General features: G+C 34.5%; 1 protein-coding gene across 1 annotated transcript in view; it reads left to right on the top strand.

Annotated features, from left to right (window-relative positions):
* LRP1B (LDL receptor related protein 1B) overlaps window positions 1–22,980 on the top strand; it is a 1,140,323-nt gene that overhangs the window by 1,044,030 nt on the left and 73,313 nt on the right. Inside the window, exons 70-75 of the mRNA XM_063429375.1 lie at window positions 1,300–1,406; window positions 3,541–3,673; window positions 8,844–8,966; window positions 10,216–10,338; window positions 10,602–10,736; window positions 18,129–18,263. Coding sequence (XP_063285445.1) covers window positions 1,300–1,406; window positions 3,541–3,673; window positions 8,844–8,966; window positions 10,216–10,338; window positions 10,602–10,736; window positions 18,129–18,263 — 756 coding nt within the window. The remainder of the gene's footprint in view (window positions 1–1,299; window positions 1,407–3,540; window positions 3,674–8,843; window positions 8,967–10,215; window positions 10,339–10,601; window positions 10,737–18,128; window positions 18,264–22,980) is intronic.

Below are 22,980 nucleotides of genomic sequence, written 5' to 3'. Positions count from 1 at the left end.
TGCAATCTACAATAAACTTAAAAAAATATTTAAAGATGTAGCAAGAATGGCAAAACGTATGATCAGTATCATACAAAATAAAAATTTTGCATTAAATCACTAAACTACAAATTGTACTAAATTGAAAAATTTAATTTTATAATGTGGGTTAAAATAGCCAAATTTGCTAAATCGAAGAATTACAACCTTTTGGGATTTACAGAACAAATTATTACATTTGTAGTTAAGCCCCCACAGTATCAGGAATGCCAGGAATAACTTAGTTATTTCCTAAATCTCTTCATGAATCTGCCAAAGTTCCATACTTGTTGTTGAGCTTCTTCTCTTTAGATTCCCTTCAGATTTATTGAGGTCTCCACGGCAAATTGAAAACATTTTGACCTAACAATAGTTTTTTCTCAAGTTGATCTTTCTCCAGATGAACTTGAGAAAGCTCTATGGTTAGGTCAAAATAGTGTTATTCCCAGATATGCCATGACTCTAACCCATAGACATACCTATATTGGGCTTGATAACTCAATGGGTAAAAGTGTGTATTAAATGTTTGACATTAGGTACAGTGTGTGATAGTAGGCATTTATGGATTTTTGAGAAAGTCACAAAAGTCTATATTTTTATTTAAAAAAAAAAAACTACTTTTGCCTACAGTAAAATAATTATTTACAGATATATAAACATAAATGTGGACTGGGCACAACATATTATATATAATTAATGAAAACATTTTATTTGTTTCTTGTTAAATGTTTAAGTATATACTCAAACAAAAGCCACAGGGGTTTATAACACATTGCACAGTTTTGTGTGAAACAACCCTTTAGCAGTGACAGTGAGAGTGTTAGTCATATTGTCTTGACTGAAGAAACATTGCAGAAATAAAAGTAAATAATGTCTAATGACAGTTTAATACAGATTAAATTGAGAGCACAGACATTTATTCCTTAACTGAAGAAACATTATATAACAACATGCAACAAGACAGTTATGATAGGAAAAAACCCTGAGGGAGTGGTATGGCTAAAGGCCAATTCACTGCTGTACTCATAAAATGTAAAAATGTGTAAGATGGATGATGCCACCACAGGATTTTATAGACACAGATGTCTTCTGAGAATTGGACTCTAGAGACAATCATAGCTCTTAATCGCCACATAGCATTAGTCATTCTATCTAAGCACACACGTCAACCGTATTATCTCCTTTATCTTTTCTTGTCACATGCTGATAGACAAAAAATAACTGTTTGGTATCATGTAATATTTTAGTCTTATTTATTTTACACTGCTCTCTCTTTTACAGCATCACAGACATGTTCTTCGAGTGAATACGTGTGCGATAGTGGTGGATGCATTTCTGCATATTTGAGATGCAATGGTGAATATGATTGTGCTGATGGTTCAGATGAGGTGAGTAAAAGCATACCAATTATACTGGATATACTAAAAGGGCCACAAGTAGCGAAGACTTTAAGGGACCTTTATTCTAATTATCTTGGAAATTCTGTATTCTCAAAATATCATCATTCATCACTCTGTTCTTGGTAAAGTCGGTAAACAAAGCAGGAGAGTTGTGACATTATTGTTTTTCTCAAAACAGCAAGAGGATCAAGGTATGAAGTGAGGAATGTATGTTCAGTGCAATAAAAATAAAGAAATTCAGTGAAATGTAACAATTTCCTTTCCATCACCTTTTTCATTCAGTTTGTCCTTGATTTTGTCTTTTCTAAGTACATAAATGAATGTAAGTTAAATAGCTGACATAGTCCATTCTAAACACATTTAGATTTGTGTAGTACATTTTTTATTTACCTTAATCTATGCAAAAATGAAAGAGATATTTAACAAGCATTGTAAATAGAGATTGTGAAGCCACACATAAAATGTGTCTATTCTGAGAGCCAGGCCAACATAGTAAATATAACATCAGGAACACACCAGCCTCCGGTTCACTTTCTCCTTTATAAAAAGGATAACAATGCTTTGGAAAACAAAAAACTTTTTACCTTAATTTAATGATTTACTTCATGGCCCCTGGACCTTCAGCTTCTAATGGTATGACAGCAGATATGAAGACGTTACTGAGATATATTTTTCCAGAACTTTCCCTGCAGCAGAAGGGATGCTATAACACTGGAGACTTGATATTTTACACGTTTTATAAATATTCTGAAAAAAACAAGCATCATGCTGCATGTAAAAACAAAAACAAATCTGTTTTGCATTATTGCATGTTTTGTGCCTAAGGTGTCCCTGTGCTATCTTGTTTCCCAGTAAAGTTAATTCAAGAAAAACACATGTTTATATCTTTGAGAATAAAACTTATGTGAATGACTTATGTTAAAAGATAAATATAAATGAGGGAAAAGTCAATTCAACACAGTTCTTGCAATGGCTTAGGCTGTGTTAAATGCTATAAATGATTGTCTACATATTTTGTTCATTCAAATGAACATGTATTCACAGAGAATTGTCTTCTTAACAAATATGTCCAATATTGTAATAATAGAAAAGGCCTCATAGTTATTGATAATCAAGATCTGTTCGAGCTCCAATCCACAGCATAAAAATCCCATACCCTTGTATTTCACCATGCGAAAGCCGATGGAGCTATTTTGAAAAAAAAAAAAAAAAAAAAAAAACAATATAGCAGATTAACGTGAGCCTTTAGTAAAAAAGAAATGAAATAAATAACTTAGCTTAAATGCCCCCATATACATTGAATACACCATATATCACAAAGATACATGGTTTATCCAGTGGAACTTTTAATTTACCTTTCCTCCATTCCAGCGACACTTTGTGGATCTTAATCTTTGTAACACCCATCTCCGGGACACCTTCCACTTTACCTGCTCTCTTCTTTGATTTGTCCTGCCTGGGGATACATCCCCAAGCTATACAAATCTCGTCAGTAACATTGGCACGCTGGTATTGTTGCATAGTTTTTGGTTTATTTTATTTATGCTTCCTTTAATGTTTGCACATACATGCAATTTAGTGAATTGTAAAGAGAGGTTGGCAGAACATGATATATGTGGAGTGATTTATATAAATGTTGCTAACTGGAAATTGGGGCAGAGTATTTATGGGCACCAACATGATTCATTCGGTTTCTATGGTGTTTGCTCCATTTTAGAACTTAGCGTCAGTCTTCTGTTAGCAAAATTTTTAACATTCCCTCATTATCTTCTGTTACCTGCCATCAAATAACATGTTGCCTTTATGAATTAAAAATGCATTATGATTTATGCTATTTCCTTGGATTCTAAAGAAATTAAACGTGAGAAGAATAGCATGTTTGCAGTGTATTTACACTTACCTATGTTGTGTATGTGTAATGTTAAAAACATAAAACAATGAGCTGATCACAAATCCAGCTCTGCATGATGGCCATTTTGAAGGAGACTAGATACCCTGCTAAAAAAAAATAATTCAAACGTGGTTTAACCGATTAGCACGAAAAAAATAATATTTAAAAATATAAATGTTAAAGAATATTTATATTTGTATTTTTTGTTTTTGCTTCTTTATTTTAATGCAGACTGATTGTGTGATGGAATGCAAAGAAAATCAGTTTCGATGTCGGAACAAGGCCTTTTGTGTGCCAATTAGATGGCTTTGTGATGGAGTTTATGATTGTGTGGATGGGAGTGATGAAGACAATTGTGACAGAGGTTAGTACTGTTACTAGTTGAGTTCTTCATGTTTCTCTTATTAGCTCTCTGATTTCTATTTCAATTGAATTGTATATTCTATATTTGTTGTATGCTTTAATAAATATTAACATAAGCTAGGAACACAGCATTTGAACTCTAACAGTGGGTCAACTTCTGGGGGATTGAAAAAACAGTTGCTAGAAACCATCACCCTTTGTATCAAATGTTACCTTTTAATGTACACTTTCATATTGCCTTATTTATACATAGATTCTCACTGTTATAACATTTTTAAACACTTGGGGTGAAAGTGTGGGCAATCACCATTAAAACCAATGGAATGATCCAGTTGAGTACTCTACTTTGAGAACGTTGTCCTATAATCTCTCTTTATACATACATACACTCCATATTCTACACAACAGTTGTGTATTTTGCTTACCATTGTGTAACTATGTTCCTACTTGTATTTTATAAATACTGGTAAAAGTGACATGTGTTAAGAGTTTATTGTCATGGTTTTGGCTAAGTCAACTGAGTACCAACCATCAGCCATAAACTAGTTAATCTCATCTAAGATTCCTAAAAGGACAGCTGTCAACTAAAACATATCTTTACTATAATAGATCTTTCATCAAGTATTAGAAGGAAAAAGTGTATTTGTTCCATAAAGTATACATAAAAAAAAAAAAATGACAGGCTTTTTCCACCACATACATGCATTTTTGTTGGACAGTGTTTGAAAACCAGCAGTCTCTATGTACCCTGCTTCTGTACCGGTAGTGAAGCAGGGAAGCCAACAGAGCAGAGGTGCCCAAAAGGTAGACCCCTAGATGCTGTAGAGCTACAACACCCTTTGCATGCATTTAGAATGACTTTAGAATGACAAAGCATCATGGAAGCTGTAGTTTTAAAAAAAATCTGGGGATCTACCTATTAGGCACCCCTGCAATAGAGACTGCAGATCGTTTTTTTTTTGTTATACACTGTCTGACCAAAGGTTCCAGTATATGGCTGTTATATGCTAAATTTAGGGATGAGTTTGATCATTTTTAGAATAATTTAAAAACATATCTTTCCTTTCAATATTTCATAAAGTGATTATTATATAAAAAAATATATATTTGAGGTGACAGGTGTCCTTTAAGTATTAAAGAAAACATCAATCATGCAATCTTAAAATACTTTATACAAGGATCATGTTTTATTTGAATTAGTATAGTTATAATTAGTAGTAGTATTATACATTAATATAAGGCATTTATATATTATATGGGATTTTTAATCATATATTACTATGTGTGGTAACAATGTATATGTTAATTTAATTTCTCCTCTTTTATTTGCTTAGCAAACACTTACCATAAAATATTAGCATTACAATCATATGAATTCATTATTTTATGGCCCATTGTTAAAGCATAGCACATATGTATGGAGTTTGACATCTGCTGTTTAACTATGGACATGTCAGAATCTATAGTTTTTAAACAGAAAAATGTAAGTCCCAATCTCTATTTCATCCTGGCAAAAAAAAAAAAAAACAATAAGATGAAAAACCCTTACCTTTATATTTCTTTGTCAGTTACAATAAATAATCCTATTGTTGATTGCATGTGACAGTGCTGGAAATATACACAATCACTCCAACTCCTTGTGGAAGAATAATTTAAGTCTATGGACATCTAGAAATATTGTTTTGAGAAACAAAGCAAGTTTATTGATGAAACATTAAAAAAAAATTGAAGAAGTTAAAAGTACGGTGGCAAAATTCTTCCGGGACTTGACATTTCTAAAGAAATCAAATAGGAGCAGTCTTTTATTTTGTGGAATAAATTATATTTTCAAGGCATTCATGTTAAGGATTTGATTTTTCCTACACTATTTTTCCTACACTATTGTAGCAGTAGCCATTTTATATTACTGCCACCCCCCACCAAAAAAAAAGAAAAAATAGAGAGAAAAGGTGATAATTTTCTCAACTTTCAGTTAGCTTAGTTTTAAAGTGTTGTCTTTGTAATTATGACTTTTTACCATGATAACTTATCATTGGTATTGCTAGCATGTAAGCTAAGATGATCTTTTAATCAGTAATGCTAAACATAACAATACAGCATCTAACAAAAAGGAAATACACCCCTCACATTTTTGTAAATATTTTCTAATATCTTTTCATGTGACAACACTGAATAAATGACACTCTGCTACAATGTAAAGTACTAAGTGTACAGCCAGTGTAAACTTGCTGTCCCCTCAAAATAACTCCACACACAGCCATTAATGTCTAAACCATTGGCAACAAAAGTGAGTACACCCCTAAGTGGAAATGTCCAAACTGGGCCTAAAGTGTCAATATTTTGTGTGGCTACCATTATTTTCCAGCACTGCCTTAACCCTTATGGGCATGGAGTTCACCAGAGCTTCACAGATTACCAATGGAGTCCTCTTCCTCTCCTCCACGACATCACAGAGCTTGAGGATGTTAGAGACCTTGTGCTCCCCCACCTTCTGTTTGAGTATGCCCCACAGATGCTCAATAGGTTTTATGTCTGGAGACATGCTTGGCTAGTCTATCACCTTTACCTTCAGCTTCTTTAGCAAGGCAGTGGTCATCATGGAGTCATTATCATGATGGAATACTGCCCTGCAGGCCAGTCTCTGAAGGGAGGGGATCATGCTCTGCTTCAGTATGTCACAGTACATGTTGGCATTCATGGTTCCCTTAATGAACTGTAGATCTCCAGTGCCGGCAGCACTCATGCAGGCCAAGACCATGACACTCCCACCACCATGCTTGACCATAGGCAAGACACATGTGTCTTTGTACTCCTTTAACTGGTTGACACTATCTGAACCAAATAAGTTTATCTTGGTCTCATCGGACCACAGGACATGGTTTCAGTAATCCATGTCCTTAGTTTGCTTGTCTTCAGCAAACTGTTTGCGGGCTTTCTTGAGCATTATCATTAGAAGAGGCTTCCTTCTGGGATAACAGCCATGCAGACCAATTTGATGCAGTGTGCGGAGTATGGTCTGAGCACTGACAGACTGACCACACACCCCTTCAATCTCTGCATATGTCTATTTCCCAAAGACAACCTCTGGATATGACGCTGAGCAATTGCACTCAACTTCTTTGGCAAGGCCTGTTCTGAGTGGAACCTGTCCTGTGAAGCTGTTGTATGGTCTTGCCCATCATGCTGCAGCTCAGTTCCAGGGTCTTGGCAATCTTCTTATAGCCTAGGCCATCTTTATGTAGAGCAACAATTCTTCTTTTTTTCAGATCCTCAGAGAGTTCTTTGCCATGAGGTGCCATGTTGAACTTCCAGTGACCAGTATGAGAGAGTGTGAGAGCGATAACACAAAATTTAACACACCTGCTCACCATTTACACCTGAGACCTTGTGACACTAATGAGTCACATGACAGCGGGGAGGGAAAATGGCTAATTGGGCGCAATTTGGACATTTCTACTTAGGGGTGTATTCACTTTTGTTGTCTACGGTTTAGACATTAATTGCTGTATGTTTAGTTATTTTGAGGGGACAGAAAATTTACACTGTTATACAGGCTGTACACTTACTACTTTACATTGTAGCAGAGTGTCATTTATTCAGTGTTGTCACATGAAAAGTTATAATAAAATATTTACAAAACTGTGAGGGTACTCACTTTTGTGAGATACTGTACATAATAATTATAGTAAAATAATTGAAAATTTTACTTTTCACTAGTTTCCAGGTGTATCATAGGCTCAAGATGGTGTGTAATATAATTTGTACACACTTATTGACTTCAGAAGTATGAAAGGCAGGGTTGACCTTGGATCTCGGGAGGTTTGTAATGATTGCACAGATCAAACATAAAATATTCTAACAAAGAGGAGATGTTCGACTGGAGTATTTACGGGTGTCAATTTTGTACAGACAATAACATCACTTCATACATGTCCTATCAGAAAACCCATATGTCTTTTTCTGCTAAGAAAACAAGAATGTTGGGCATGTATAAATTTGGTTGAGGTTGTACCTTAGTTGTCTACTAAGATTAATATTTAAATATCTATCCAAAGATAAAGGTCTTGATTTTCTTAGAGTAAGGATTTACTCTGCTTACTGAATATCTATTTCTCCATTGAAATTTATGTCAACAATGCTAATCAGTAAAATGAGAAAACCATTCGAGAGAATCCAATACAAGATTTTTAATAGATATTCTGTGGAGGACTATAAAGAGGAAATGAATGCAGATTCTCCATTAAACAACGTTAAGATGAGTTATACACTTGCTGAACTGTATGGATAATATTATCATCAGACCTACTTATTAGTGTTTCTTACATCACTTCAATTTGATTGGGGTGTTTCCTATTGTAATTAATATTACACAAATTATTGAAAATAATTTTATTATCAGGTAATCCATACGATATAAAGAGAAGAAGTAATAGGCACTCACTATAATATTAAACAGTGGATACAAGGCAGGCAGCAGTAAACAGTACAAGGATTCCCAGACCTTGTTGGTACATGTAATGTAAAAAGAGACAGAGTAAACCGTGCCCAAAATATGAATACAAACGGTAATACGTACACAGGACTCCCGATGTATTATACAGTGGACCTCAAAAGAAACAGAAACATTAAATAATAGTGCAATACAGTAGATGTAGCGTATAGTTGGTAGGTAATTAAGTGTCGCTATCACTCACATTCTTTTGAGCTAATTCAGAGCTCTGCTGTTTTGCGCATGGACGGAACAATCCCGTTCTAAGGATATAAGTTTGTGTGGTCACCGCAGGTGCTTCAGATATGGTGATAGTATGTCTCTTTTTACATACTATCTATATGTATATATATATATATATATATATATATATATATATATATATATATATATATAAATCCCAAATTATATTTTAAGTAACTGTGATTACAGTGCAGTTAATAGTGTATGTTTTTGAATTATAAGCCAATTACCTGATGTTAAACCATTAAATATTTAGACTCGCTGTATCTAATTTATTATATTTGTGTCATGCTACAATACATATATTGAACAAAGATAGCTAAAGCAAATATACAATTCTATTTTTTTTCTATTGATGTTGATATAGCCGTAAATGTGATGCAAGAACATTTTCCAAAATAAAATATTCATTTTTTTATATTTTTTTATGTCTTTAAAGGACCAAACATATGTCGAAGTGATGAATTCCTGTGCAATAACACTCTTTGTAAGTTGCATTTATGGCTATGTGACGGGGAAGATGACTGTGGTGATAACTCTGATGAAGTACCTGAAATGTGTGGTATGGATTTTTTTTGCACTTAATTATTTATTTGTTACTATTTTGACTTAATCTACTTGTTAATGACCTCTTAATGATCTATTAAGTCCATTTTATCCACCCAGGTTCTCAATATTTTATTTTCAAGCTGTTTATTAACTACCAGTTGCTTCATGGATTATCCAAGGATTATGGGAGCAGAACTCCCTCCAAGTCTCCTGGAAACAAACAACATAAAAAATAATAATAATAATATAACTATTAGAAAAATCATCAATGACATAAAAACACAAATTGCAATTAGATTGCAATTAGATTGCAATCATTACCCTCCAGCCTCATGCACTATGGCTGCAAAAATGCATATCTTTTTGGCATTCGTGATGTTAATTAGCAGCTCTTATCTCTATGTTGGCTTTTAATAACAATGCAACCACAGGAAAGTCACACTTCTACAACACATGTTTGATGAAGTCTTGGAGAGCTGCTGGTTGGGTAATGATTTCTGCGTTCTCTAAGCAATATGTTTTGTTTGCAGAAATGCTGAAACCACCATGTAATACCCTAGAAATATTTTCAATAATGTAACACTAACTGTGTTCCCTGAATACTGTATGTGATTAAAGAAAGATTTTGAATGCGCTGATATGTCCTTCACTTTTAATATTTAATATGTAAAACTTTGCTTTTAGGAATATAGGCTACAGAGAAATATATTATTCATGTCATTAAAACCTCGCATTTAGTTTGCTTTTTACCTGATTTATAAATGCAACAGACCCTTAGGATTGCTTTGTTAATGTGATGCATTATTCGTTTAAAAAAATGTTCAATAAGCAAAAATTCCACCCAAGATTCCAGATGGAACAATATGGTCAAATGAATAAGATCAAGGGTCTGTAAATCAAAAAGCTTGTATTATATACTGTTTTCTCGCATTTGTTATACTGTGTGGGAAGCTTTTTGTGTTCAATTGAGTGAAACAAATTCCATGGATGAATGTGCACCCAGCACAGTATTTAATGAGTTACCTTGGAGTTAGTATTGGCAGGTCTGTATTAAAGAAAGGCCTATCTGCCTTTCATAGCAGCAGGATTTAATGGACACCTATTGTTGGTGCAGTAATAGTATGGTACATACATATAAAATAATGCAGCGGGTGCTTTGATTATACAAACATCTTGTAATATGGTTCATAATGTAATATAATGTTTTCCATTTTTACTCATAAGATATTGACATTTTATGTATGGTATTTTTTTTTCTTAAGTCAAATTTCTATGCCCACCAACAAGGCCTTTCAAATGTCGCAACAACCGCGTGTGCCTTCGGACGGAACAAATTTGCAATGACCTGGACGAGTGCGGTGATAACACAGACGAGGCTCACTGTGGTACATAAAATTTACCTTATGCAGCTTAGAGACTAAATTAATGTAATTTGAGTGAAACAGTTGGTGAAAAACTTAATTGACCTTAATTGAAGTCTTAATTGAAAGTTCATGTGAGCTATAAATTAGGCTCCGAAACAATTATATTTCAAACGCATGAGGAGTCCTAACTGTTTTCTTGGTCAGTCGCTTCTTATGCGCTAGTTGCATTTTAATGAATGTGAAAATCTCATTTAAATTTATTTTTTGTCTTTGCAACATTGCAGGTGAAAAACAAAAAGTGATACCTTGCAAAAAAGATGAGTTCACTTGCAGCAACAAAAAGTGTATAGCCCCGGATCTGCAGTGTGATCATTTTGATGACTGTGAAGATGGCAGCGATGAAATAGATTGCAAAAATGGTCAGTTTGCAGCATGTATGTTGGCTTGAAAAAACAAAAGTGATAATCTTACCCTTTAACCCCTTATACACCCATGTTATATTTTCATGTCATAACACTCCAGTCCCTGTGACAGTTCTATAGAATCCTATGGTAGGTCAGTAAGTGTGTCATTCCATTCTGGAAAATGATCATTTCGTAAATGAGTTATAAACTAAGTTATAAACTAAACATATCATTATTGGTCTTATTGGCCTTACTCTAATTATAATAATGTGGAGAAAAATGTTTTCTTACGATAAACAACATTAATTATGAATACATGTCAAATTACATATTATGTAATTATGTTATAAAGATATCATTAATACAAAACTGAATAAATAAATAACAATTACAAAATAAATGAACCTCTTCATATGTCAAAAGCATACAGCTTCAGCAGGATTTAAATCAATCTATTACGACTTATAATTATTGAAATCAATTAATATTGGGGGTGTTTTTTGTACAGAAATTTGCAATTAGAAGGCAATCAAATTGTTTACCCCAAATCATTAAAAACACATATAACAAAATGTCAGTGGGAATAAATATGTAAATATTAGCATATGAAATGGGTTTACTAATTCGTAAGACCAAAACCAAAAGGGCCTGTTCTTTACAGGTTTGGTGGGACTGGCTTTGCAGCTGACTTTGCCATTGAAGTGAAGTTGAAAGTCACTAAAGCCGGTTTCATTGCAAAGTCACCTGTTATAATCTACACATAATTTGAGGTTACATAAAGTGGGATAAAGTTAGAGAAATATTCAGCCTGATATTAGGTGTTGGAACGGTTGTCTGTTTAATACGCTCTGTCCATTAATACATTTGTTACATTGAACTAGCTTTAGTCTTTTCAAATCTGTGATTTCAGATAAAAAGCTCCTGACATCTTAACTTGAACAAACAATTAGTGACAAACACTGCACATCTACTGCCTTTTTTATCCCTTCTCTACCATGGACTTTTTGTGCTACATATATTATCATGGTATTCACTTAAAACATGGGATAAATAGCAAGCCAAAATATAGGTTACAGCAGATGTTCTGTGCATAGATTGTTGTTCATAATACATAATTATGTAATGAAATCTTTAATTTATTATCTCATATTATGCAGAGAGGGTCTGAAATTGCATTAGAAATAAATAATCATTTTTGTCAAATGTAGTAGCAGTGAGAAAAATAAAGAAACGGATTACATTTTATATAATACATAGTCGTAAAAACATGCCACTACTATAGACATAATGCCCCATGCATTAGATACAGTTACACAAACTTTTATCTTACTATATATTGCTTTACAAGAGGCATTTGTAAAATAGCGATGTTCTGTACTGATTGACATCTGTAGTACTTTTGCTTTCTTGCATTGATTATTGAAAGTATGTGCAAACAGGAAATCCAACTCTGCAAAAATACAAAAGTAACAAAAACCCACTCAAAAACAAAGAGGTTCATAAAAGCAAAGATCATTTGCACGACATTTCAATGGATAGTTGTGATGTTAGGATGTTTGCCATATTAACCGATAAATACTCGGAATTAGAAATTCAGTAAACATGAGAAAAGCACTACTTAAAGCAAAATTAGATGGTGGATTAAAAAAAAGCTTCATCTTTTCATACCTGTATCTATACATTATCTATGACATAGATTATTAGGGTACCTTTTTTCTTTGTCTGACAGGTTAACCTTAAAATAAATGGAAGCAAATTTCCATATATTACACAGGTTGAACCAAAATATATGATTAAAGTTAAAAATGAAAACGTTTCCAGGAACACTCCCTCTTGGCTTCTCAATGTGCATGTGCAACTGCATTTTAATAGGCTTAATCAATATAATCATCTTGTCAAGTGTTGTGTGCATGCTTGTTCACATGTCAATACACCTACACATTACAGAACAATTCTAACAATCTGCTAGTTGAAATGTAAAACATGTGTCATGTTATAGCATCAATTTGTAGGAAATAAAAATGTATCTATATATGGTGCTAGACTGCTAAAAAAAAAGTAAGTTTACTTATTTTTGAACCAATTTGTTGTATATTCTTACACTATTAACACCACTAGAGGGAAGGGAGCACATGTAGTTACAATACTGCTGTGTGACCCAGCTGCAATAGACAACTCTTAGAATTCTCTTTCATGCAAGACTTTGTGAGATTCCCTTTGTATTCTTTTGGGAAATGGCATCACCTTTTACATCCATCCATGGCAGCAATTTTAGACGTAGGAGTGAGCACAGTGTAAACAATAATCCTATAACTACTTAAGATACATCTTTTCCACGAGTCTTAAATTTTATTCCTTAGAAATGATATTGATAAACGGCTAATTAAAGGGACACTCCGGACAGCAATAAAACTAATGCATATGATAGATTTTGCCTCATTAATATGCTGTATTTTTTGCATGCTCAAATCTTTATAGTTTTTGCACAAAATAAATAAATGTTTTGTAGAAAGCTACACAATTTGCCTGCCTCTTTAGCCACACACCTCATGCCAGAAACACTTCCTTAACCCTTTAAGAACCGGACTTTTTTTGCGATGTTGTACATTTGCGACCAGGCATCTTTTTGACACTTTTGTGGTGTTTGTGTTTAGCTGTAATTTTCCGCTCTCTCATTTACTGTTCCCATACAAATTATATATTGTTTTTTTCAGGACAAAAGGGGCTTTCTTTAAATACCATTATTTATATAATCTCATGTAATTTAATTTAAAAAAATGAAAAAATATGATGAAAAATTAAAAAAAATACACGTTTTTTGAATTTTATGTGAAAAATCTTTTACTCATCTACAAAAGCGAATGAAAAAAACTGCTAAATAGATTCAAAATGTTGTCCTGAGTTCAAAAATACCCAGTGTTTACATGCTTTTTGCTATTTTTTTGCATGTTATAGGGCTATAAGTACAAGTAGGATATTGCGGTTTCAAAACATACATTTTTAAAATGTATCAATAGTGACATTGTAACACTATTATCTGTCATAAATTGCTAAATAACACCCCACATGTACATATTTTTTTAAAAGTAGACAACCCAGGGTATTCAATACGGGGTATGTCCAGACTTTTTTAGTAGCCACTTAGTCGCAAACACTGGCCAAAGTTAGCGTTCATATTTGTTTGTGTGTGAAAAAAGTAAAAAACTAAATTGAACGCTAATTTTGGCCAGTGTTTGTGACTAAGTGGTTACTAAAAAAGACTGGACATACCCCATTTGCAATACCTTGGGTTGTCTTCTTTTGCAAATGGTATGCCATCATGGGGGTAATTCTCATTCCTGGGCTACCATACGCTCTCAAAGGCAACGTAACCAACCTGGCCATTTTCAATGTAAAAATATTTGACCCATACATTTGACCCTGTAACTTTCAAAAACGCTATAAAACCTGTACATGGGGGGTCCTGTTCTACTCAGGAGACTTTGCTGAACACAAATATTAGTGTTTCAAAACTGGAAAATGTATCACAACAATTATATCATCAGTAAAAGTGCTGTTTGTGTGTGAAAAATGCAAAAAAAGTCACTTTCACTGACAATATCATCGCTGTGATATGTTTTACTGTTTTGAATCACTAATATTTGTGTTACTCCCGAGTAAAACAGTACCCCCCATGTACAGGTTTTAGGGTGTCGTAGAACGTTACAGGGTAAAATACAGTGATGGCAAATTAAATTCTCTGGACTTTCGGCCTGGGTTGGCAGGCAGGTCCCTTAAATTGCAATCAATAAAATAACTTAATTATGTAAAAATATTACATAAATACGCACGTAGTATTTAAATATATATGCATATTTATATATTTGAAGTCTACGTGTATATTTATATAATTATTTATGTAATTTTGTATATGGACATATGAATAGTTTGCATTCTTTTTATTTATTTATATATACATAGATATATATACAATTTCATTCTAAGTGTATTTTGATATAAATATATATATATATTAATATCAAAATACAGTTAGAATAAAATTTTGTATAGATATATAATTTTTTTTTAATTTTTATTATTATTTTTAATTTTTTTAATTTAATTTAAATTATTTATTATTCGTATTTTATAATAATATATATATACAACATATATAGTTATTATATATATTATATATATACACGTGTATAAATTAATTATAAGTGTATTTTTATATTAATATATGTACATATTAATATAAAAATACACTTAGCATGACATTATATATATGATATATAGACGTATATGATATAGGTATAATATATGTCTATATATCATATATATACACATATATAATAATATTTTTTTATTAACTTTCACTTTAAATATTTTTCTGATTTTACAGTTGCAGGGAGACTGCCTGTCAGCACAGGCAGTCCCCCTGCAGGCAGAGACTAGGACACCTATTGTGACCATGTGGTCGCCCTGTTGGGCGATCACATGGCCACAGGGGTCCTAAACCACCATGGGGAGACTGTCTGGGCTGCAGGCAGTCTCCCCACACCGGGAGCACCGCCGATCGCCGCCGGGGGAACGACGGCAATCGGGTAAGTACATTGGACGGTTAGGACGGTTCAGGACCGTCACCGGTCGGCAACGCAAAAATGCCGATGACGGTCCTGAACCGTCCTCCGTCCTTAAGGGGTTAATACTTCCTTCTCAAACGTATACACACAATATCAGCCCCAACAGCACTGTGTGAGCTACCTTTAATTCACAACGTGGCTGCAGACAGTCAGAGAAACTATGAACAAGTAGTGATATCCTCACTATATGCCTTCCTGTGATACATTTGATAAGGAAGTATTTTTCTGGAGTGAGGGGATGTGGTTAAGGAGGCAGGTTTATGGTCCCAAATTCGGCAAAACATTTATTTATTTTATGCAAAAACTCTAAAGATTTAAACATGCAAAAAATACAGCCTATTAATAAGGCTATAACCTATGAAATACATGTCCCTTTAAGAATTTTACCTATACAAGCCGATATGTTCCCTGACACTTTGTCCTTTAAAATACTTTTGTTCTCGATAGAGGTCATTAAATGCTATACGTGCAATCAATATCAATAGCAACATGGCTGTTTAATATTCCACATGTATTAAACACAAAGGGCTATTAAAAACTCTAAATAAATGAGAGCTAACTATTAAAATAAAAGCAATTTTAAAAAGTAACTATTTTAACTCAGCCCATCTGTTTGCATTAATTCTCAACTTTAATAGCGCTGAGAGTGCATATTTTCCACAAATAGGATTTCGGCCATGCACCATTTCCTTACTAATTTTCTTTAAATGCACACACAGTTAGCAATTCTGTTTTTGAAGCAGACACAGTATATTGTTTTTGTTTGTTTATGATTCACTCCATGGTTCGCAGACGGGGATGAAAAACAATAAATTACTAAAGTTGTAGGACAGGTTGTTTTGTGCAAAATACTATTTTTTTTCTGTGATCATTATAACTAATTTAAAAAGCTTCCATATGAGATTTATTAAACCAAAACTAAATAGAACAAATGACATTCGGGTCAATTGCAATGAGAAGCCCTAGGAATAAAGAAATAATGCCTGGAAATAATAATTTAACTGAGGTGTCCAATCATCAGTAGTGATTTGTACCAAACTGACAAATGTCAACAGAAGTTGGATTAATTATTCTTGTCGGCTCAACACAACACACATACTGCAGTTTATCCACAACAAGCCTAAGTCAACTTGTTTGTTTTCACTTTTTATTTTACATTTGATCTATTTTTATACTGTTGGTATTGTTGAAGGTAGGATGTCCTAAGCAAACAACCCAACCAATTCTTTATGTAGTGATGGTAAATGGAACCAAGAAAATGCATCTTTCCTGGGCACCAGTGTAACCCCTGGGCTCCAGGCAGCTGCCTAGGGTCGCCTTATGGTTAATCCTCTTCTGATCCTAACCAGCTTAGTTTCAAGAGTGAACCACAAGTAACTGCTTTGGAAATAGATGATTTGCTTATTTCGCCATATCTGCCTTGATCTGAGCTAACCAAGATTTTCACTAATGCACTGGCTATGTATGTATATATATATACGTATATAGAGTTCAAATTGATGGTCCGGACTCACGATTTTTAATAAAATATAACTTTCATTAGTTACATTTTAAAAAGGTGCCAATAATTAATCAACGTTTCAGTCCCGGTCCTCAGCTGTCCTGAGGAAAGTCCCGAACCGGGACTGAAACATCGATGAATTATTGGCACCTTTTTTAAATGTAACTAATAAAAGTTATATTTTATTAAAATCGCAAGTGCGGACCATCAATTTAAACTCTGTATCTTTGATGACCTCGGCCCAGCACCCGACAAAATTGAGTATATATATTTATATTATCTTCAGCCTGCAGTGCAAGGAAGATAATATATAGTTAAATGAACACTATAGAATTAGGAATGTATATCTGTATGCCTAACGGCACAGTCCTGGTGCCCCTTGCAAATTTGCTCCCCACCCATTTACATAAAAATGAAATAAGATAGAAATAAACAAATTTTCCAGCGCTGAGTCTCCCTCAGTGCTGCCGCATTCTCTTCCTCTTTTACACCATCCTGGAGGCGTGCCATAGAGGAGCATTGTGAAACTTATGAACATATGTGGTGCTCACCACGATGCACCTACAATTCCTCCCTAGTGGAGCATTGTACTTAACAATTCTCTATGGTCATTGTGATGGCAGTACACATGGTACTTTATGGTAGGAGAATTGGGAAGTAAAATTGGGGGCATGTTTTGAAGCCGCACTTTCTAGGCTTCTAAAAAGTTAAATATTGTTTTGGGGGGTCATGAGGGTGGAGTGACAGCAGGCACTATAACAACTTCAATGAGCTAAAGTTGTTAAAGTGCCTACAGTGTCGATTTAAGTGTCTTGCACTGGCAACCAAATAAATGTTGGCCAAAATATGCAATTTGTAAATATTCTCCAAGTCTGCTGTGTTTTTAGCTTGGCTAAATAGCCCAAAACTGGAACTTTACTTTGATTTTGCTTTGAATTCTTGACAGTTCACATTTTAGTGAATAAATCTGTCAGTTAACAAATTGGATGTGGCACAATTCCCCAACAATTACTTTAATTTCTAAAAATACGTCTTGTGTTGCAATATTTCAGAGACAAATTCAACATGGGGTTAATTTGCGATTACACCAAAACAAATTATGATATTATTGTGGTACACTCTCACCCCACTTGGGTAACACTAAGAATATAGATTTGCATTATATTCCTTCTTTAAAATAAATTGTAAAATACAATTGTGTTGATGTATATGTTTTTAAAATTACCATATTAGTCATTTAACACTTAATTTCTTTCATGTGGCTTTTATTTTTCTTTTCAGAGGCAAGCAAATACTTTTGTGAAGCAGATGTAAATCCTTGTGGTGATGATGCCTACTGTAATCAAACGAATAAATATGCATTTTGTCACTGTAAACCTGGATTCCAGAGAAACTTGAAAAACAGACAATGCGAAGGTAAATTCCTTATATCCAAAAGTGTCAGAAAAGTTACCTGGGACATGAACATGATTTAAATTCTGAACACAGCACATTTTAATATCCCCTCAGAAATAAGAAAGCTGTTCATGCAGAACAGTGAAAAAATCACGTCCTGTTATAAGGCAACAGTATATCTCCATGATAGTAGCTTAGTGTACAAACGACAGGAATTAAGGCTTTTCCTACTTATATTTCAAAAGATAAATTAAGATGTGACTATCACAATATTAATCTAGCACCAGCCAAATATAATTACAAAAATATATCATAATGAAAATATGCATAGAACATATAATTGTTTGTTAAAGAAGAATGCATTCTCTCTATCTATGAAAAGAAATATGTGTTTGTAAAGAACAGGTAAAGAAAGATGCATTTTTTTTCTATCTGCTTTTATTTTTCCAAATATTTCTGAAGTGCCAAAAATAAGACTGTAGCATTACTTAAAGTGGCACTGTCACGCCTAACTTACGTTTTCCCAACTGCTTCCTCTTCTCTTCCTCTCTTTGAATCTGTTCTTTTTTTATTTCTGATCTAGTAGGGACTGCTTTGTCTTATGTATTATTCCTACCCCTGACATTCTCTAACACAAGGAGGAGCTTAAGTCAGCTCCCTTTCCTGTGCCAAGGGGAATGGTGAGTACTTTCTATGACACAGGAAAGGACTGACTTAAGCTCCTCCTTTGGTCAAAGAAAGTCAAACATAGGAAAAATATGTAAGACAAAGTAGTCTCCATATTGTCTTATGTTTTAAAGAAAACTAGATCAGAAATAAAGGAAAGAAGAACAGATTCTGAGAGAGGAAGAGAAGAGGAAACAATAAAAGGAAGGTAAGTTTGTCACGACAGTGCCACTTTAACCCCTTAAGGACACATGACATGTGTGACATGTCATGATTCCCTTTTATTCCAGAAGTTTGGTCCTTAAGGGGTTAAGGCTTCAGATATTAAAAAACTTTGTACATTCAAAAAAGAACATCTCAACCTAACAGCTAACATTGTATCTGTATAAAAGCTACGTTCTTCAAAGATGGATGAATGAATGGAATTTTGTGAAAGGCGTTGCCCAATACCAATAGGGGGGGGAGAAAGTTAGACACATATGGCTTATATCATTTTATAAAAAAAAAAAAAACATATGACCCATTATCATATTTAATGTAAATATTTATCATCTATTTGTAAAATTCATATGGAAGCAATGAATATTATGTAATAAACAAAATGATAATTAAACGTTAAACAATCAATACGTTTATAACTAAAGCTTGACATATGTACTAGTAAAATGCAAGAGTATAATGCTCTGTAGGAGGGCAGGTTTTCATATTTTATATACTTTTTTAACTTTAATATTATCTATCACACATTAGAGCATTTTGCATTCCCAGTTAATTTGTGCTGTGCACCTTCGATATTATTGATGGATTTTCATTTAATATTCATAGTGTTTGCAATAAAACTAGATGTAATGCTCTGGAGTCAGAGCACAGAGTTCTTTGCTTCAAAATGACAAATACATTTACAAGAATAATTAAAACACTATCTGCTCTGTGATTTGTTTTCACTGTGTTGTAGTAGATTCTTTGTTTTATTGAAATGGCTTTGTCATGTTTTTGTGTTTTTAGCCTAATGCATTTCTTTTCAAACTGTGTTTCCATTTTAAAGTTATTGCTGTTTAAATGTCGGGATTATTTTCTCTTCACTATTTTATGTTTCTATCTTCCTGATTGCATGATCAGAATGTTAACTGGCAAATACATTGATAAGGTGGATGGGTAAATTATGTTGGGGCTATTTACTAAAGTACATATGCAAAATGCGACATTGTTACTATTTAACCCTTTCACTGCCTTGTGGTTTGCAAAAAACACTCCCAGTATCAGAGTATTTTAGGTGTCCTGGAAAGTAATGTTTAACCTCTTAGTGACCAGACCGCTTTTCAATTCTCTTACTGTTTGGGACCAGGACTGTGTTTACATTTCTGCTGTGTTTCTGTTTAGCTGTAATTTTCCTCTTACTCATTTACTGTACCCAAAGATACCATTATTTTCATCATATCATATAATTTACTATAAAAAAATTATAAAATATGACAAAAAGTTTAAACACACTTTTTCGAACTTTGACCCCCAAAATCTACAACCGCTAAAAACACCCATGCTAAATAGTTTCTCAATTTTGTCCTGAGTTTAGAAATACCCAATGTTAACATGTTCTTAGCTTTTTGGAAAGTTATAGGGCTATAAGTACAAGTAGCACTTTGCTATTTCCAAACCATTTTTTTTCAAAATAAACGCAAGTTACATTGTAACACTGATATCTGTTAGGAATCCCTGAATAACTTTTCACATGTATATATATTTTTTAAAAGAAGACAACCTAAGGTTTTAAACTTGGGGTATTTTGACTCTTTTCATGCAACCATTTTACCACCAAATTTTAAAATAACAATAATAATAATTGGTGATTATAATAATCCAAACTGGGTGTCAATGCTGCATACTGCCCGACGGTACTTGCCTCCCATCTCTGAAGTCGTGCTGGCTTCCCATAGCTAGGAAGCCATCCCACCGCTGCCACCAAATGTAGCGGAGATCCCTCTACCCATGGCTGGGTACCTCCGCCAAGGACCTAGCTGGAACAGGGGACAAACCGCAGCACTTCTGCCGACAGTTGCCATGCCTTGACTGGGGCCATGAAACCGCTCCTTCCTGGAGCCGAATGGGGAATTCGCTCTAGACACCACCAGGCACTGGACGACACTTAGTCCTGGGAGCTCTAATCCTTACAAGGACTTTCTCCGTTGGAGCTCCTGCAAGCCGGAACAGCAGACACAGAAGTGAAATCTTCCTTCTCTACAATAAAAGGATGACACACAGTTTTGGAGTGCAAGCTGGAATGCTTTAATGGCAGCCACATGCAAGGGGCACTCTCCCCTGGACCTTGTGGGGGACTACAGCACAAAGTCACAGACCAATGACAAAGGTGTTTAAATACCTGACACTCCCATATACAATCATACAATCCCTCTACCCTACCTGGGAGATAATTGTCTCAGATCATGTAGTAACTCAATTATCACCAGGCACAAAAAACAAAAGTTTTATACACACCCCAAAAGTACCCTAAACATACTTAAAACCCCACACAGTTACATCCCCTGATAGCCTTGATCTGGGTGACCAACATATCCAACAAATCACCCAGATCAGTACAGAGGTTCTGGAAATCGCTGGAAGTTACATGTTTGGCCAACCACAGGCATGGTCCCATGCCAAAAACAGTTCCAGAGAATCAGGGCTTGCAGTCGGTCTAGTTCGGTAGTTTGAAAATGAACAAACTACTGAACAGAGTCAATGATCTTACCCTGGAGCTTGTTCCCCTCATCCAGACGAATGATTTCACCAAACAGTGCCCTTCTAAGTTGTATAGAAACTAACGCAGGCGATGATGGAAGTCCAGCGGTGTTGGGGAGGTTCTGTGTCCGATTTTAGTTCCATGAGATTCATGCCCAAACACCGTTGCCTGCGTTCATGCAAACAAGATGGCCACCACCTCATGGTTGTCCATAAGAATTGCGGCCACCCACATGAACCACATAGTCCAAATACACGAACGGATACTTTGACTTTATATTTCACAGGGTCCATAGTCTGTGGCAAGCAGGCTCCTCCAGGAGCTTGTGGGAAACTCAGGTAAAAAGGGGAGTTTGTCACATAGGAGGAGCTCATGGCAAACTCAGGTAAAAAGGGGAATTTGTCACACATATACATTCTGATACATGCACATATATACAGCCCCTGATTAAAGCACACACTCATGCATTAATACATACACAGATATTTAGGACAGACAGATATAACAGTCAGAAAGACAAACACACACACACACACAGATATATAAACACACACAAATCCACATTGTCACTCACACACACTGTCAAACACACACTCTCAGACATACACATATACATGCTTACAGAAACACACACTGTCACACATACACAGTCACGCACAAATGCACTGTCAGAAATACACATGCATATACCCTGGTGCAGTGGTGACAGTGTCATAACAAGTACTCTTATTGATAGCTGCTCACTACTCTTCTCTGCTGGCCAACCTCTGATTACCTTCTTCTCTGGGAGGGAGGATGATTGACTTTCCTCATTCCCTATCAGCCATCCTCTGATTGCCTTGCACTCTCTAGGAGGCTGTCCATCTGCTCTGCCAAGCAGCATTCATGGTGTATTCACTAGGTACATGGAAGATATGATGTCATTTGATATCCCCCTCTGTGCTCCATGTGAATACAGCACAGACAGAAGAGAAGAAACTGCAGCCCTCTTCCCCTACTCACTTTCCTTTCAGAATGTAACAGCTTTGCAAAGAGTGAGCTCAACACAGAGTTAGTCTCTTTTTATTCAGCTCTTGGAAGCTCACAGCAATGTGACTCCTGGTGCTGCACTGTTGATAGCATAATTTGCTAACAAATAAATGTGTTTGCAATAATAATAATATAATAATAATAATAATAATATGCAATTATTGTAATTATGGAAATTATGTATACACAATTGCCAGGTACGAATGCAAACTGAATGCATCAAAACATAGACATAGGGTTAATTATATGTAGAAAAAGGTAAAAACAAACATAAAACCCTATGGGGGTCAATAAGACCTGGTTTCA

Source organism: Pelobates fuscus, chromosome 8, assembly GCF_036172605.1.
Source record: "Pelobates fuscus isolate aPelFus1 chromosome 8, aPelFus1.pri, whole genome shotgun sequence".
NCBI lineage: Eukaryota > Metazoa > Chordata > Amphibia > Anura > Pelobatidae > Pelobates > Pelobates fuscus.
Note: the sequence above shows the minus strand (reverse complement) of the source record. Positions and strands in the feature narration are given on the sequence as shown.